The following is a 16,858-nucleotide window of genomic DNA, read 5'->3' on the forward strand; positions in this document are numbered from 1 at the left end:
ACTTGCAGGACTTCCCTGGCAGTCCAGTGGTTAAGACTCTGTGCCCTCCAATGCAGGGGGCACAGATTCGATCCCTGGTCAGGGAACTAAGATCCCACATGCCTTGCAGTGCAGCCAAAAAAAAAAAAAAAAAAAGAAAACAAACACTTGCAATGAATGTGTATGTGATTGAAGCAAATGTGAATCATGTTTTTTGAAAAACACAGTGGCAAAGTGACTCAACTGATCATGCATGTTCCCCAGTCCTGAGATTTATACTTTATATAGTTATTTTACTTATTTTGTTAGCTGATTTAGTGCCTACATACATTTCTAATATTGATTGGGTATAATTATAAAGGATACTTATTGAATCCAGGGATTGCATTTTGAATTTGAATCATTCATGCATTTGAATCATTGTAATTATTTTCTTTCCTGAAGTGCTCAATGTAAACAATATAATAAACAATAAACATTAAAAAAACAACTATAATTAAAGGAAAAAAAAGAATTTCATTTACTCTTTGAGAATTTATTGAATACTACGTCCCTCATGAAGTGTCTCTACATTTCCACAACCAGGCTTGTCTGATCATTTCTTTGATGTTGTGCCTTTTTTAAAAAAATACTTCTGTCATACTGCAGAAATTCAAAAGATTATCAGAGACTACTATAAGCAACTATGTGCCAATAAATTGGATAACCTGGGAGAAATGAATAAATTGTTAGAAAAGTACAATCTTCCAAGACTGAACCAGGAAGAAATAGAAACTATGAACAGACCAATCACAAGTACGGAAATTGAGACTGATTAAAAATCTCCCAACACACAAAGCCCAGAGCCAGATGGCTTCACAGGCGAATTCTACCAAACATTTAGAGAAGAGCTAACACCTATCCTCCTCAAACTCTCCCAAAATACAGCAGAAGGAGGAACACTCCCAAACTCATTCTATGAGGCCACCATCACCCTGATACCAAAACCAGGCAAAGATGTCACAAAAAAAGAACATTACAGGCCAACATCACTGATGAATATAGATGCAAAAATCCTCAACAAAATACTAGCTAACAGAATCCAACAGCACATTAAAAAGATCATACACCATGATCAAGTGGGGTTTATCCCTGGGATGCAAGGATTCTTCAATATACACAAATCAATCAAAGTGATACATCATATCAACAAATTGAAGGATAAAAACCATGTGATAATCTCAATAGATGCAGAAAAATCTTTTGACAAAATTCAACATCCATTTATGATAAAAACTCTCCAGAAAATGGGCATAGAAGGAAATTACCTCAACATAATAAAAGCCATATATGACAAACCAACAGCCAACATCGTTCTAAATGGTGAAAAACTGAAAGCATTCCCTCTAAGAACAGGAACAAGACAAGGGTGTCCATTCTCACCATTATTATTGAACATAGTTTTGGAATTTTTAGCCACAGCAATCACAGAAGAAAAAGAAACAAAAGGAATCCAATTTGGAAAAAAAGTAAAATTGTCACTCTTTGCAGATGACGTGTTATTATACATAGAAAACCCTAAAGACTCTACCAGAAAACTGTGAGCATTAATTGATGAATTTAGTAAAATAGCAGGATACAAAATTAATGCACAGAAATCTCTTGCATTCCTATACACTAACAATGAAAAAGCAGAAAGAGAAGGAAACCCTCCCATTTACCATTGCAACAAAAAGAATAAAATACCTAGGAATAAACCTGCCTAAGGAGGCAAAAGACCTGTATGCAGAAAACTATAAGACACTGATGAAAGAAATCAAAGACGATACAAACAGATGGAGAGACATACCATGTTCTTGGATTGGAAGAATCAATATTGTGAAAATGACTATCCTACCCAAAGCAATTTACAGATTCAATGCAATCCCTATCAAATTACCAATGGCATTTTTCACAGAACTAGAACAAGAAGTCTTACGATTTGTATGGAAATGCAAAAGACCCTGAATAGCCAAAGCAATCTTGAGAAGGAAAGACGGAGTTCGTGGAATTAGGCTTCCTGACTTCAAACTATACTACAAGGCCACAGTGATTAAGACAGTATGGTACTGGCACAAAAATAGAAAGGAAGATCAATGGAACAAAATAGAGAACTCAGAGGTAAACCCAAGCACATATGGGCACCTTATCTTTGACAAAGGAGGCAAGAATATACAATGGAAAAAAGACAGCCTCTTCAATAAGTGGTGCTGGGAAAATTGGACAGCAACATGTAAAAGAATGAAATTAGAACACTCCCTAACACCATACACAAAAATAAACTCAAAATGGATTAAAGACCTAAATGGAAGGCCAGACACTATAAAACTCCTAGAGGAACACTCTATGACATACATCAAAGCAAGAACCTTTTTGACCCACCTCCTAGAATCATGGAAATAAAATCAAGAATAAACAAATGGGACCTCATGAAACTTAAAAGCTTTTGCACAGTGAAAGAAACCATAAACAAGACAAGAAGACAACCCTCAGAATGGGAGAAAATACTTGCCAAAGAAGCAACGGACAAAGGATTCATCTCCAAAATATACAAGCAGCTCATGCAGCTTAATACCAAAAAAGCAAATGACCCAATCCACAAATGGGCGGAAGACCTAAATAGATGTTTCTCCAAAGAAGACATACAGATGGCAAACAAGCACATGAAAAGATGCTCAACATCACTAATCAGTAGAGAAACGCAAGTCAAAGCCACAATGAGGTATCACCTCACACCAGTCAGAATGGCCATCATCAAAAAATCTAGAAGCAATAAATGTTGGAGAGGGTGTGGAGAAAAGGGAACTCTCCTGCACTGTTGGTGGGAATGTAAGTTGGTACAGCCACTATGGAAAACAGGTTGGAGGTTCCTTAAAAAACTACAAATAGAACTACCATATGATCCAGTAATCCCACTACTGGGCATATACCCAGAGAACACCATAGTCCAAAAAGAAACATGTACCATAATGTTCATTGCAGCACTGTTCACAATAGGTAGGACGTGGAAGCAACCTAAATGCCCATCAACAGATGAATGGATAAAGAAGATGTGGCACATATATACAATGGAATATTACTCAGCCATGAAAATGAATGAAATGGAACTATATGTAATGCGGTGGATAGACCTAGAGTCTGTCATATAGAGTGAAGTAAGCCAGAAAGAGAGAAACAGATACTGTATCCTAACTCATATATATGGAATCTAAAAAAAAATGGTACTGATGAACCCACTGACAGGGCAAGAATAAGGATGCAGGTGCAGAGAATGGACTGGAGGACACAGGGTTGGGGGGGGTGGGCACAGGGGAAGCTGGGGCAAATTGAGAGAGTAGCATAGACATATTTACACCACCAACTGTAAAACAGATAGCTAGTGGGAAGTTGCTGTATAACGAAGGGAGATCAATTCGATGATGGGTGATGCCTTAGAGGTCCAGGACAGGGAGGGTGGGAGGGAGTCGTGGAAGGGAGGGGATATATGTATAAATACAGCTGATTCACTTTGGTGTACCTCAAAAGCTGGCACAAGAGTGTAAAGCAATTATATTCCAATAAAGAGCTTAAAAACAAAAACAAAAACAAAAAACAAAGTGTAAAGTAATTATATTCCAATAAAAAGCTTAAAAAAACCCAAAAAACAAAAAACCTTTGTCATTAATATATTTTAATATGTTTTTGTTTTGTATTAAATTAATGTGGTTGTCTTATTCACCTGTTAGTCAATTCTTGAAGACTGAAGATAGCTTTTATACTGATTCTGTTTATGGATAATAATTTCTTAGTAAATATTTGTGAAATGTATTGAATTGAATCCAAAATAATATAAGCTGATAATCACTGAGTTCTGTGTCAAATTGTCTTCTTCACCTCCATGCTTATTAAGCCTAGTGCCATTGTCACCAAAAGCTCATTCATGACGGACTTTCTGGCAGAAAAAGAAGTTGGAAAATAGGTCAGGTGAGCTGTCTTTATTGGGTTCTACTCCAATCATTGGTTTCTTTTAAAGAATGTGGGTGTGAAGCAGGAAGCCTGAGCAGAACAGAACACTGGGGTAGTGTATAGTAAAAGAAACAGTTGTTTATTTGTTTGTTTGTTTTAATCCAAAGCATTTGCATGGTTCCTTAGACTTCATTATAATGACACCTCTCCTTCATATGTCAGTTGATTGCTTATATTGTAGATTTTTAAATGGTCAGGATCCATTACTACTAAGTAGAAATACCAAGGGATTCCTAATTCAGACACCTTTAAAAATTTAGGTTCTATTTACTTACTGCAGACTTCAAGTATCTCTATATCTACTGTCTATCCTTATTTTCTGTTGGGCGATGGGAACACTTGGGATCCCTAGACCCATTGAAGGTTACTTCTCGTTTGAAACTCTTGCAGGGTTCTTATGACCTATAGATAGCCCACTGCTCACTTCTCCACCAAAAATACAACTAAAAAAAAAGGTAAAAATGCCATTCTTCTGTTTGCATGTTTGTGCATGTAGATTAAATTTTGTCTTGAGCCTTAATCTAAAATTGAAAAAGTTAGGTTAGCACCCAACAAAGAAGAATTTGATATTACTACTTTGTATATGGGGAACTGAATGACCATATATGTACTAGGAAATTACATACTTGTTCAATTTATTTTTAAAACACTTATGTAGTGTTCGTTCTGTTCCAGGTACCTGTACTAAGTATTAAGAAACATTGCTAATTCTCATAATAAACCTATGGAGTTGGTACTATTACACCATTTCACAGATCAGGAAACTGAAGCACTGAGCAATTAAAGTAAGTTGTCCAGGAATTCCCTGGCAATCCAGTGGTTAAGATGCTGCACTCGCACTGCCAATAGCCCAGGTTTGATCCCCGGTTGAGGAACGAGGATCCCGCATGCCACACAGCACGGCCAAATAAAGTAAGTTGTCCAAGATGATTTTTTAAAACTACTGAGCAAGAACTGGAATTTGAGCCCAGCTCATCTGGCTCTACAGACCTATGCGCAACCCTACGGTCCTTTCATCCTTGAACCTGAGGCTATTCTGTTCTTCTGGTTAAGGAGAGTGACTTTGGGGATTAGTTCTGGGTAAGTAATGTTCCATTCCTTTTGATAGTTTTATCGAGAAACATCTGTTAAGTGCTTGATTGCACTGGATCTGTACCAAATGCTTCCAGAGTTTAGATGGGTTTAGAAGATAAGGAGTAAATGCCTGTGTAGGGTGTCTTTATGTTAACTATCCTCATAAAGCTTACCAAAAGATAAGGGAATATGGATACTTTACATGTCCGTTGTGCTTTTAGAATTCATAAGTCATTGCCTTTGCTCCTCACATCAACTCTTTGCTTAACAGGGCATATATTAGTAGTAGTTTCAGTTTATGAATGGTGAAATGACTTTCCAAAAATCTCAGATAGTAAGCAACAGGATTAGTGCTCTAATCCAGTTGTCCTGACTCCAAATCCAGGGATCTTTCTCCTATATTAAACCCCTTTCCTGTGATCTGAACTTTGCTGTTACCTTGACAACCAAATAGAACAATGAGTACCTGGAAACCAAGATACTGCCTTCTCTGTGTGCCACAAAGTGAAAATTTTAACTGAGGTCACCTTAACTACCAGACCCTTTGTTAAATTCCCTTCTTCATGTGCTTCATCTCAACATTTGTTAAGCCTAGTACCCTTGTCACCAAAAAATTAATTTATAATGCGATTCCTGGCAGAGCAGACATGCTGTCTTTTCTGGTCCTAATCCAGTTATTCTGTTTCTTAGTCCCAGGAACGTGGAGCCTGAGAGACACCAAATAGCAGTTTGGACTGATGCCTTTCCCCGCTTTCTTCATATTCCACCTCTACAGTAGCCATTTGCCTCTCAACCACTCTTGTGAGGTGTGGCTATTTGGCACAGGGGAAGGGCCTTTGCCTTCTGTTGGTTTGAGGCAACAAAATCTAGAATGGGTTAGATAGGGAACAGTCTTTATTTCAGAGGAAACTGCCATACCTCTGAGGCTCCAGGTATGAAGTTATGAAGAGTCAGATGTATGATCAGATTCTAAGAAAACTTTAAATGCTAGGTCATTTAAAATTTTGTCAGCAGGTGGCACGTCTCTCCTTACTCACCAAATAGTCTCTCCAAAAAAAGAAATATTATTTCTATCTCTTTGGTGGTGTTGAGTTTCTCAGACTTCTTTAGTCACATCCAAACATTTCTCCTCAGTTCCCTTTTGCAGCGATTTAGTTTACAATATGTTTATGCATTTTATTTATATTCTCTTTCCAGAAAGTATTTGAAATTGCTTACAACATACAGTATGCAATAAAATATGAGGAGAATATAAAGTGCAATAAAGAATATATAATTCGATTCTGGGTTGCAGGTAGCTGGAGCAAATCAAACAAACAAAATATAAACATACAGTTTGAATTACTAGGTCTCTGGGTGAATGGGCGGGGAGAGAGAATGACTTTTCTAGGATTTGAAATTAAAATGAAAGTTCTCACCTAGGGTTATCGGAGGCAAGTTTCTGTTGCTGTGTCCTTCTCATCTCTCTAACCTAATTTATAAGTTACTTCTGGTCTGTAAAACCTAAGCAGTACTTTGACTACCCTGCAATCTTAAGGCTGCATGATCAGCATTTCTCAATCTCTAGGCTTCGGTTTTTTTCAAGATGCAAGCTTCACCCATTCATTCATCCTACACAGACTGAACTCCGACTGCCTACAGGGCGTTGTCCTCGGCACTAAGAACAGAAGCATATCCGTTAGTAGGCTTGGGTGTGCTCAAAACAATTTATAAGATTTTCTTCTGTCAGAGAGCTTTTATGTAGTTGGAGAAAAAGGAGATACGTTTCTCCTCATAAAAATTAGAGAACCGTGCCAGGCAATGTTATAATCAAACGCGGAATCTGTGTGATTGATCTTAACAGGGCTCTAGGATTTTTGTATTTAAAAATAAATCAGTAGATTCCATCTCGTTCAATTTTCTCATACTAGAAAACCAGACTAAAACCGAGGCTTCGATACAGTTTGTAAGGAGTGGCTTGGTCCGCAACAGCTGGGGGAGGCGAGGGTGGGGGCCGGGGTGAGCAAGGAACCTGAAGGACCGGCGTCTCTCCCCGCCCGCCGTCGTCCGGGATTGAGACCAGGATGGGGGGGGCGGGGCCGGGGGGGGGGGGAGCTCCAGGGAGCAGGACCCGGGAATCGCGCTCCGAAGCCGGGGGCCCGTCCCCCAGCGCCCGGCGGAGGCGGCGGCGAGGCGGCGGCTTTGTGGCGCGCGCGGGCTCCAGCGCCAGCGGCTGGGAGGCGGGGCCTGGCAGGGGCGTCCGCCGCCCCCGGCCCTCGGCCCGGCCGCGGGCGCCGCATGGCCAGCCCCGCGCGGCCCGGCCTCCCCGCGCGCAGCAACAGCCGCCTGGACGCTTTCCTGCGGAGGCATTTGCCGCCCGAGGTCTACGACAGCATCCGCGCCTACGAGCTGTGCGTCGTGGTATCCGACTCGGAGAAACACGCCGTAAAGTACGTGGTGCTCAGTGACCGGCTCATCTACCTGACCGAGAACCCGCCCAAGTCCATCCGGCGAGTCGTGGCGCTGCGGGACATCGTGGCCATTGACCTGGTGAGGGGCGCGGGCGGGCTCGCGAGAACCCTCTTCTTGGGGTCCCCAGTCCCTCCCGCACGCGGGAAGGAGGAGGAGGACCTTCCCCACCCCGCCCTGGACCTCGGTAGCCTCTTTAACTTATACTTCCCTACTAGCAGCCACATAGGAAAACTGGATTGCTGTATGCCTTCCAGATAAAGATGCTTTTACCGTTCTAATCTTGTGTACCGGTCATCCCCTGTCCCCTCAAGTAGGAAGACAGTTTTGAGAATATAGCCCGCTATCACAAGTACGCTTTGAGGGCATTCCTTCATTCATTAAGTACCTAGCCTGTGCCAAGCACTGCTAGACACTGAGCATGCAAAAATGAAATAGGGCGCCTTCCCAGAAGCTGCGGTGGGATAGATAGAAAGCCAACACCAGGGCAAACAAATGCTATGTGATAAGTGCTATTATGGCTTGTTTATTTATTTTTTTTATTTTTAGGGCCTAGAGCATGGTAGGCGCTCAATGTAAGTGAATGAATGAATGCATGCCTGCATTAATGAGACGTGCATGGGATGCCTGGCCGTCTCAGGCGGGTCATTCATCTGAATTGGGCTCAGGCCATGCTGAGAAAACTTCCTGGAAGGAAGGTCATTAGAGCGGAGCCTTGAAGGAGATACAATCCGCCCCAGTTTTTAGTGTGCTGCTACTGTATCCCTTTCGTCCAGGAATAGATTTACCTTGTAAACCAGCGGCAGCTTGGAGGCAGTCTCTCCAATTACTGTTTTTTCCCCCTTGGCTACCTTTGTGTGAACTGCTCTCCAGGTGTGTTCTTTCTTTTCCCATAGGGGACTGGCGTCTAGCCTCGTTTTTCTTTCCCTTGCCCTAGTCTCTGCGTTCCCCAAGATAGAAGTTGGCGAGACTCTTGATAGGGCTGTTTTGCCAAGAAAATCACAGCTTGTTTGGAACACGTCTGTAAGAAAATAATAAACTTAAATGAAAAAAGTAAATGCTGTCTCTTTCTACTTAAAGTACCTCTGTGGGCTGACATCACTGTGCTAATTTCTTTGCTTCATTTGAGCAAAAGTTGGAAGTAAAACTGCCTTTTCCTCACTTGCTACTATTTGCATTCTCTTGAACTAAAATTTAAAAAAAATTTAATTTCTGACCAGATATTTTAGAAAACATTAAATGCTCACCTTTTTCTACTGTCTGCAGTGTAAACATGTATTCTTTTGACAGAAAGTGATGATTTTAGGATATTGTTACTTTCCCCAAAAAGAGACAGTATACATATTTCAGTAATTGTTACATATCTTTCTTTTTAAGCTGTCAGAATCTGCAAAGTACGAGAAAGCGCCATAGGCCTCCCAAGCCAAGAATACTACAAAAAGGCAATACCATTTTATTTGGTCATGCTTGATGTACAGAGTTTACCTTTCGGGCACATAGAAGCACGTGCAATGTTCATAAAGGTGCTGAACAAATCTCAGATTTCAGCATTGTTGGTAGACTGAATGTCCATTTTACATAGTATAGTTTAACTTTGGTTAAAGTTGTGGTAGGCAGAATAATGGCTCCCAAAAGATATCTCCAGAACTGTCCATATTTTACATTGCACGGCAAAGGGGAATTACAGTTGCAGATGGAATTAAGGTTCCTAGCTAATCAGCTGACCTTAAAATAGGGAGATTATCTTGGATTATCTGCATAGGGCGAATGTAATTACAAAATCTTTGAAAGTGGAAGAGAGGCAGAAGAGTAAGGAGCAGAGTGATGCAGCATAGGAAAGACTACTGGTTTTGAAATTGGAAAGTGGCCACAAACCAAGGAATGTGGGCAGCCTCTAAAAGCTGGAAAAAGCACAGAAAACAAGTTTTTCCCTAGAGCCTCCGGAAAGAATGCAGTTTTGCGGATACCTTGATTTTAGACCAGTGAGACCCATTTCAGACATCTGACCCCAGAACTTTAAGAAGATAAGTTTGTGTTGTTTAATACCACCAAGTTTATGGTAATGTATTATAACAGCAATAGGAAATCAATCAACACAGAAGTGTTTTCTCTTCTGTTGTTTTAAAATGGGTACTTGTTAAAAAATATATTGTTTCAGTGAGAAATGAGTGTAATCACGCCAAGCACAAATGCCTTAACTATCTCCTTTTCTGAGTTTTTATTATAGTTATTATTATAGTTCGGTGGCTTGTACTTAGCTCCATAGGGTGTGTGAAAAATGGATGTCCCAAAATTGCTTCAACTAGTGTCAGTTAATAATCAATTAGTAACACTATGGCTGTCCTTAATACGACATGGAGAATTTTTCTGATTTCTGTGTTATGTCACATATAGTTGTTCTCCTATCTATTACATTGGATTACATTATTTCAATGCCAGGCAGCTTTGGTTTCTAGAACCAGTTCCTCCTTTCTTGAAAGATAAACTGTTTAATCTTTTCTACTAGGGTGCTGTCCTCTTTCTAAGGCTTTAGACATCCTTTTCCATTCTTAAAGGTCTTCTCATTTTACTGTGCAAGTTTATCTCTTGTTATTTAACTTTCAGTTGGCTCAGGTTCCCACTTGGCCTTTGTTTCTACTGTATGTCAATAAAACCCTTAAGCAAACCTGTCCTTTATGCCTCTGGGCCCCCCACCCTTCTTGTTCCACATTTGGCCAGATTTCTCCAGTTAGTTCATGTCTCATGTTCCAGTTACATTTCAGGAAAAAATTTGTAAATATACAGATAAAATTCTATTCTCTCCCCTAAGGAAAAAAGAAATCGAAAGAACAGCAACAAAACATTTGACTCAGAGTATAGAAGTGAGATTTCTGTTCTAGCAAAGACAAGCTTGATGTGCACTTGGAGGTCTCAGTAGGTGATTTGTTTGTTTTTCAGAACAAATTAATGTCAGTTTTATTTAAATAATTTTATGTAAGTTTTTAATCATTTATTTTTAAAGTTAATTAATTATTTTAAAAATTGAGATATAATTGACCTACAACACTATGTTAGTTCCAGGTACACAACAGAGTGGTTCGATATTTCTATACATTGCAAAATGATCACCACTCACTAGGTGTTTGATATGGTTCATATCCTAAAAGCAAGAGTTTCCAAGGTTGTTTAGGCAGAGCTTTTGTGAAAGGTGGATGTTTTCTTTTAAAAATTAATGTTTGTTTTTAATTTTGGCTGCCCCTGGTCTTAGTTGTGGTACACAGGATCTTCATTGGGGCATGCAGACTTCTTAGTCGTGGCATGCATGCAGGATCTAGTTCCCTGACCAGGGATACGAACTTGGGCCGCCTGCATTGCGAGCAGAGTTTTACCCATTGGACCACCAGGGAAGTCCCAGATGTTTTCTTTAAAAGTTACTTTTGAAAGCTCTAGAATTCTGCTCTTGTTGTGTGCATCACGGTGCTATTCTTTAAGCCCTTCTATGATTAGACACATTTTTCAAGTGTGAGAACCAACTGTCCAGAAGTGACTTCCTATGGATTCACTCTCTTTCAGTGCCATCCCATCAGAGATGGGAGAGAGAGAGAGAAAAAAAAATCTGTCAACTTAAGCAGCCCTTGTCTCTACTTCTTGCTTTTCCTTGTCCTTGTCCTTTCACCACTTCCCCCAGTGAATATCTCCTCTCCAGCCATCCCAGGATCCACATGGCTTCTTGAACAGGCAACAAATGCACCTTTTATAGCCGGGCCTGTTTGCTTGCAGTGTTTGCTTCCACCTCCTTCAAGGATGTTCAGAACATCATATTTATAATCCTCCTCCTTCTCTTTGTCCTTTAAAAAATGTAAAAAACATTCTCGGCTCGGACAGAAAGAGGTCACAGGCTGTGCCGAAGGGCCACTGTAGTTTGCTAACAGATCCCAGCTTTCCCCTTTCCATATTCAGATCCTAAACAGTTTCCAGGCTAAGCCCAAGTTGTTCTTTCTCCAAATCACTTTTCCTTGACTGAGCCCATGAGAGCAGGTCTTTTGGTCTGTTTTGTTCATTGCTCTATCTGGTTCCTAGAACATTGCCTGATACAGGTGAGATGGCCAATAAATATTTGTTAAATATTCAACATTGTCTCTTCATTTCTTAATTTATTATCTGCAATAGACATCAGGGCATTTAGTAATACATTTTTATTCAGCTTTTGCTTTCTATCTGTGTGGATTTGGTCAAGTTATTCAACCTCTATTTTGTGCCTGCGTTTCTTCATCTGTAAATTGGAGATAATAGCACCTTTCTTATAGAGCTGTTGGGAGGATTAATTTCACTAATAAATTAAACACACTTAAAATAGTACTTGGCATATGGTAAGAGCTACATACATGTTTCATTATTATCAATAACCTTTATTCACATATATTGTCAACTAAGCTTCATGAATCTGTAAGATTGAGAGTATCTCTTCAGAAGATTTAGTAAATTTGGGAAAAAAACTGGTTTTTGAGCATTGATTGTATATTAGGTGTTTTAAAATCTTATTTTTTTTTGAAAATTTGCCTATTGGGTTTGTCAAGTTTAATATGTTCAAAAACAGAATTCCTGATCTCCACCCCCAAGCCTGTTCCTCTCTTAGCTCCTCCTATTTTAGGAAGTAACATCATCTTCCATTATCTTTAATTCTATGTCTTACACTCCCAACATCCTACACATCAGTGTGTCCTCTTGACTTGTGTAGAAGAGGAAGTTTTCCTCAACCCTCTTAGGGACCCTGGCTAGATCTGAAAATTAAACTGAAAAAAAAAAAAAAAAAAAAGGTTAACAGGAGAAAAGTGTACAAATTTATATAATATAAATTTTATATGACATGGGAGCCTTTATAAGGAAATGAAATCCCAAAGAATAAACAGTTAAACCTGTGTGTTATTAATACTAAGTTTGATGAAGGATGGAGAGTCATAGAAAAATGTGATAGTTAAAAAAAGCTAAGGGAAATAAACTGGGGAAGTTTTAGCAAGGTCTCTTTGTTCAGATTCATCTCAGCATCCCTGTGTTGGAGACAAGGATGTTCCTTTCCTCTGGGTACAGGGAGGGCACTTCTTCCATGAGGGCCTTATGACCTGATTCAGGGGAGGAGGGCTGGGGAAGGTCAGAAAGACTTTCCTACATCTGTGTTTTCTTGAATTCCTTCAGCTCAAAATATTCCATTCCATTCCAAAGTATGCCAAGGCACCATATTTGGGGTAGTGTGTTCTGAACCCTGTCACTTGTCTCCCAAAATATATCTAACTATGACTCTTCCCATTTTTCTTACTCCTTTTTCTAGTGCCACTTGTCCAGTCCCTTATCTAGACTATTGAAATTGCCTCCAAATTGATTCCTCTCCACATAGCAGTTGGGATGATGTTTTTAATAATAATTATAAATTAAATTATATCACTCTTCTGTTTCAAAGTCTCCATGAAATTGCAAACTCCTTATTGCCTACAGGAGCTCCATGATTTGACCCCTCCATCTCTGACTCACCTCCTACCACTCTTCCTAGAGCTCTTTCTGCCCTTTCTCCTGCCTCAGGGCCTTTGGACCTGCCATCCTATCTGGAACACTTTTCCTCAGATCTTCAGAGGGTTGATTCCTTCTTGTCAGTCATGCTTCCAAATTCAGCGTCACCTCCACAGGGATGCCTTCTGTGTCCACCCAGTCTAGGTGGTGCAGTGGTTACGAATCAGCCTGCCAATGCAGGGGGACACTAGTTCGATCCCTTCTCCAGGAAGATCCCACGTGCCGCAGAGCAACTAAGCCTCTGCGCCACAACTATTGAGCCTGTGTGCCACAACTACTGAAGCCTGCAATGAGAAGCCCACACACCACAATGAAGAGTAGCCCCTGCTCGCTGCAACTACAGAAAGCCCATGTGCAGCAATGAAGCAAATAAATAAATAATAAATTTATTAAAAAAAAATAAAGTACCATTCCCCCAACACACTTACCACATCTCTTTGTTTCAAAGCACTTACCACTATTTGCAGTTTAAGATTAACGTGTTTAGTGATTTATTATTATCTATGTCCCATAGTAAATGTAAGCTCCATGAGAGCAGGACCTTGTCTTTTTATCCCTGTATCACTGTGCGTTATATTCCCTGACACATAGCAGATGGTCAATAACTATTTGTAAAATTGGAAGAATGAATAAGTGAATAAATGGATGCTCATATCCATCATACAGTTTACCTCTTAGAAAAGGAGATGGTATTTCCTTTTTTCAAAATATTGAGGGACTTGGGAGTCTGACAACTCATCACACTGGCCAGAGTTACATCGCCAGGTAATGGCAGAGTCAGAGTAAATTCTCATGGGTCTCCTGCTTGGATTCAGCTCTCTTAATGCTTCTTTTGTGTTTGTATGAGATGATGCTTGTGTTGTTTATTTGTGCATGCATTTTGAGAGTGAGAGTTTTATAAGATAAGACCATGTTATGGATACTTCTTTTCATCTTGAGGGGTTTTTCCCTCTATTTTGACTCACTTGTTGCATTTCAAAGATCTCACTGTGGGAGTCAGAAAGAAGTGGTAAACTCATCAGTCATTTTGGCTTTCTTAATAGTTTGTTCGCATAGAATATTTTGGATTTTGCATTCGTCTTGAGAAACTCCATGAGGGCAGGCATTTTGTCTGTTTGACTCACTGCTGTATCCCTAGTAACTGCAGTGATAAGTGTATTGGTCAGAATAGTTTAAATTAAGCTGCACTAAGAAATTATCTCAATGCCTCAGGGATTTAACACAGCATAGTGTCTATGTCTCAGCTACCTTGTCCATGGTCGATTAGCAACGACTGTTCATTTTAATCACCATGCCACAGGGAAATGAACTCTGCAAATTATGTACTGGGTTTTAATCTTCTACCCAGAGGCATGTCACTACTCACATTTCACTAGCCCCAGTCAGGCACATGGCCATGCCTCACTTAAAAGGGAGCAGAAAAATGTGATCCTACCATGTGTGCATTCCATGTGTCTGGAAAAGAGAATAGGAGTATCTGTGAACAGCTCTAATGCCTACCTCAAATTGCTGACATTTTATTGAGTGCTTACTATATGCTACCCAGCTGCTGTTGTAAGTGCTTACTGTGGAACTCCTTTATCCTTACAGCAACCCCAGATAATACTGTTAGCTCAGTTTTACAGATAAGGAACCCAAAATACAGAGAATGTAAGCATTTTGCCCAAGGTCATTCACTAAGTGACAGAACCAGGATTTGAACCCAAGTAGTGTGGCTCCAGAATAAGTGCTCTTAATCTCTAGGCTACAGCTGCTTTGATACATAGTAGATCATTAAAAAAAAAAAAGTTTTCATTGACTGGATCTCCAGAGACTGTAAGATCTTTGAAAATAGAAACTCCATCTTACATTTTGTATGTTTCAATTTTGTGCTTTGCAGTAGGAACTCAAAAATATCCATAATGAAATGAACTGAATAAATTAGAAACTAGATAATCAACTCCTGAGAGCTTAGGGCTCTTTTTTTTCTCTGAAATTATAAAGCTGGTAGAAGAAATCTGAATGAAGACTATGAAATCAAGACTAAGAGATATGGTAAATATGGGATTATTCACAAAATATTAGAAAATAAGAAATAAGGGATTTCCCCCACTCTGCTTTTTGAAAGTAGTATTTTAATGTAAGAGAAATTGGTATTAGTTGCAAATATAAATATGGTCAAAAATGATGTAGACCCATTCATAAGTGATATATTATTCTGAGACATTTAGTCAAAGAAATTATGGATGTTTTCAGATAAAGCCTTATTTATTTGATAACAAAAAAGAGCATTCAATTCTCTCCCTAAATGCCTTTTGCTGACACCATCAGAGACAAATGCCAGACTGAGTGGACCATGAATCTGGCTCAGTATTGTATTACTGAAGTTCTTATGAACAATCAAATGTCAGGAATTATAGTAGACATCTATTGGGTATGTACTGTGTGCCGGCCTTGGGCCAAACGCTTTAAGTGAATTATCTTATTTCATCTTACTGATTCTTCTTTTTTCTTTTTCTCTGTCATGATCGGGCTATTACATTTAGCAATCAACAGCATGGGTGCAAAAACAAAAAAATATCTACATTAAAAGCCTTTGTTGGAATGCTTTACACGTCCCACAGAACGGAAATGAAAATAACCTGTTATACAATTAGTCACAAATACAGTCCTTGAGGGTTTTTTTTGCCCATACACATGAGTAATGTCTAAAACATGTCTTCTTTGTAGCAGCGAGGCCCTGCCACCACTGTGCTTGGCTGAGTCACAAATCTGTCATAACCTGTAGCTTCCCTGTCACTTCGCTGGCTCTCTGGCTAAGTTTTGTTTCCTGGAAGTAATTAAAACCTGCTGCTACTGCTGCTGCTGGAACCACCATAGCCACCTTGGTTTCGTGGTTAGGCAAAGTATTGGCCTCCACCACCGTAGGGGCCAGAACTTCTTCCTCCAGTTTCCTCCTTTCATGGGTCCAAAATTTGAAGACTGATTGTTGTAACTGCCAAAATCATTGTAGTTTCCGCCACCTCCCAAATTGCTTCCATCATTACCAAATCCATGATAGCCATCCCCGCTGTCACATATCCACCACCACTATGGCTGCCACCAAAGCCACCTTGACCACTGACGTTTCCTTCGCAACCAAAGTTGTCATTCCCACCAAAACCAACTCCATGACCACCACCGGAGTTTCTAGAACATCTTTGACCTCTTTGGCTGGAGGAAGCACTAGCCATCTCTTGCCTTAGATAGGGCTTTCCTTACTTCACAGTTGTGGCCATTCACAGTGTGGTGTTTCTGAACAACAGGCTTGCCTACGGAGTCATGGTCATCAAAGGTTATGGAAGCAGAGCCTCTCTTTTTGCCACTGCCTCGGTCAGTCATGATTTCAATCACTTCAGTTTTCCCATACTGTTCAAAATAATCTCTTAGGTGATGTTCCTCAGTGTCTTCTTTAATGTCACCAACAAGAATCTTTTTCACAGTTAAGTGGGCGCCAGGTCTCTGAGAATCTTCCCTTGAGGCGGCCCTCTCTGGTTCCACAACTCTTCCATCCCCCTGTGTGGCCTTGCATTCATGGCCGCATCCGCCTCCTCCGCAGCAGCATAGGTGACACACGCGAAGCCTCTGGAGCGCTTGGTGTTTGGATCCCTCATTACCACACAGTCTGTGAGCGATCCCCATTGCTCAGTGGCTCCTCAGACTCTCATCCGTTGTTTCAAAGCTCAGACCCCCGATGGAGAGCTTCCACTGCTGTTCGGGCTCTCTGGGAGACTCTGACTTAGACATGACGGAGTGGAGGGGGGAGACATCAAGG

General features: G+C 40.2%; 1 protein-coding gene and 1 long non-coding RNA gene across 5 annotated transcripts in view; one reads left to right on the forward strand and one right to left on the reverse strand.

Moving 5' to 3' along the window:
- The first annotated feature begins 7,274 nt into the window (after positions 1-7,274).
- C7H12orf56 (chromosome 7 C12orf56 homolog) overlaps positions 7,275-16,858 on the forward strand; it is a 72,938-nt gene continuing 63,354 nt past the window's right edge. For all 4 annotated transcript variants that reach the window (XM_057741803.1, XM_057741805.1, XM_057741804.1 and 1 more), the window contains exon 1: positions 7,275-7,605. In XM_057741803.1, coding sequence (XP_057597786.1) covers positions 7,354-7,605 — 252 coding nt within the window. In that variant the 5' untranslated portion in view covers positions 7,275-7,353. The remainder of the gene's footprint in view (positions 7,606-16,858) is intronic.
- The window catches only part of LOC130856859 (uncharacterized), a 106,124-nt gene continuing 97,473 nt past the window's right edge, over positions 8,208-16,858 (reverse strand). Inside the window, exon 3 of the long non-coding RNA XR_009054692.1 lies at positions 8,208-8,545. This is a non-coding gene — a long non-coding RNA (uncharacterized LOC130856859). The remainder of the gene's footprint in view (positions 8,546-16,858) is intronic.

This window comes from Hippopotamus amphibius, chromosome 7, assembly GCF_030028045.1.
Source record: "Hippopotamus amphibius kiboko isolate mHipAmp2 chromosome 7, mHipAmp2.hap2, whole genome shotgun sequence".
Classification (NCBI taxonomy): Eukaryota; Metazoa; Chordata; class Mammalia; order Artiodactyla; family Hippopotamidae; genus Hippopotamus; species Hippopotamus amphibius.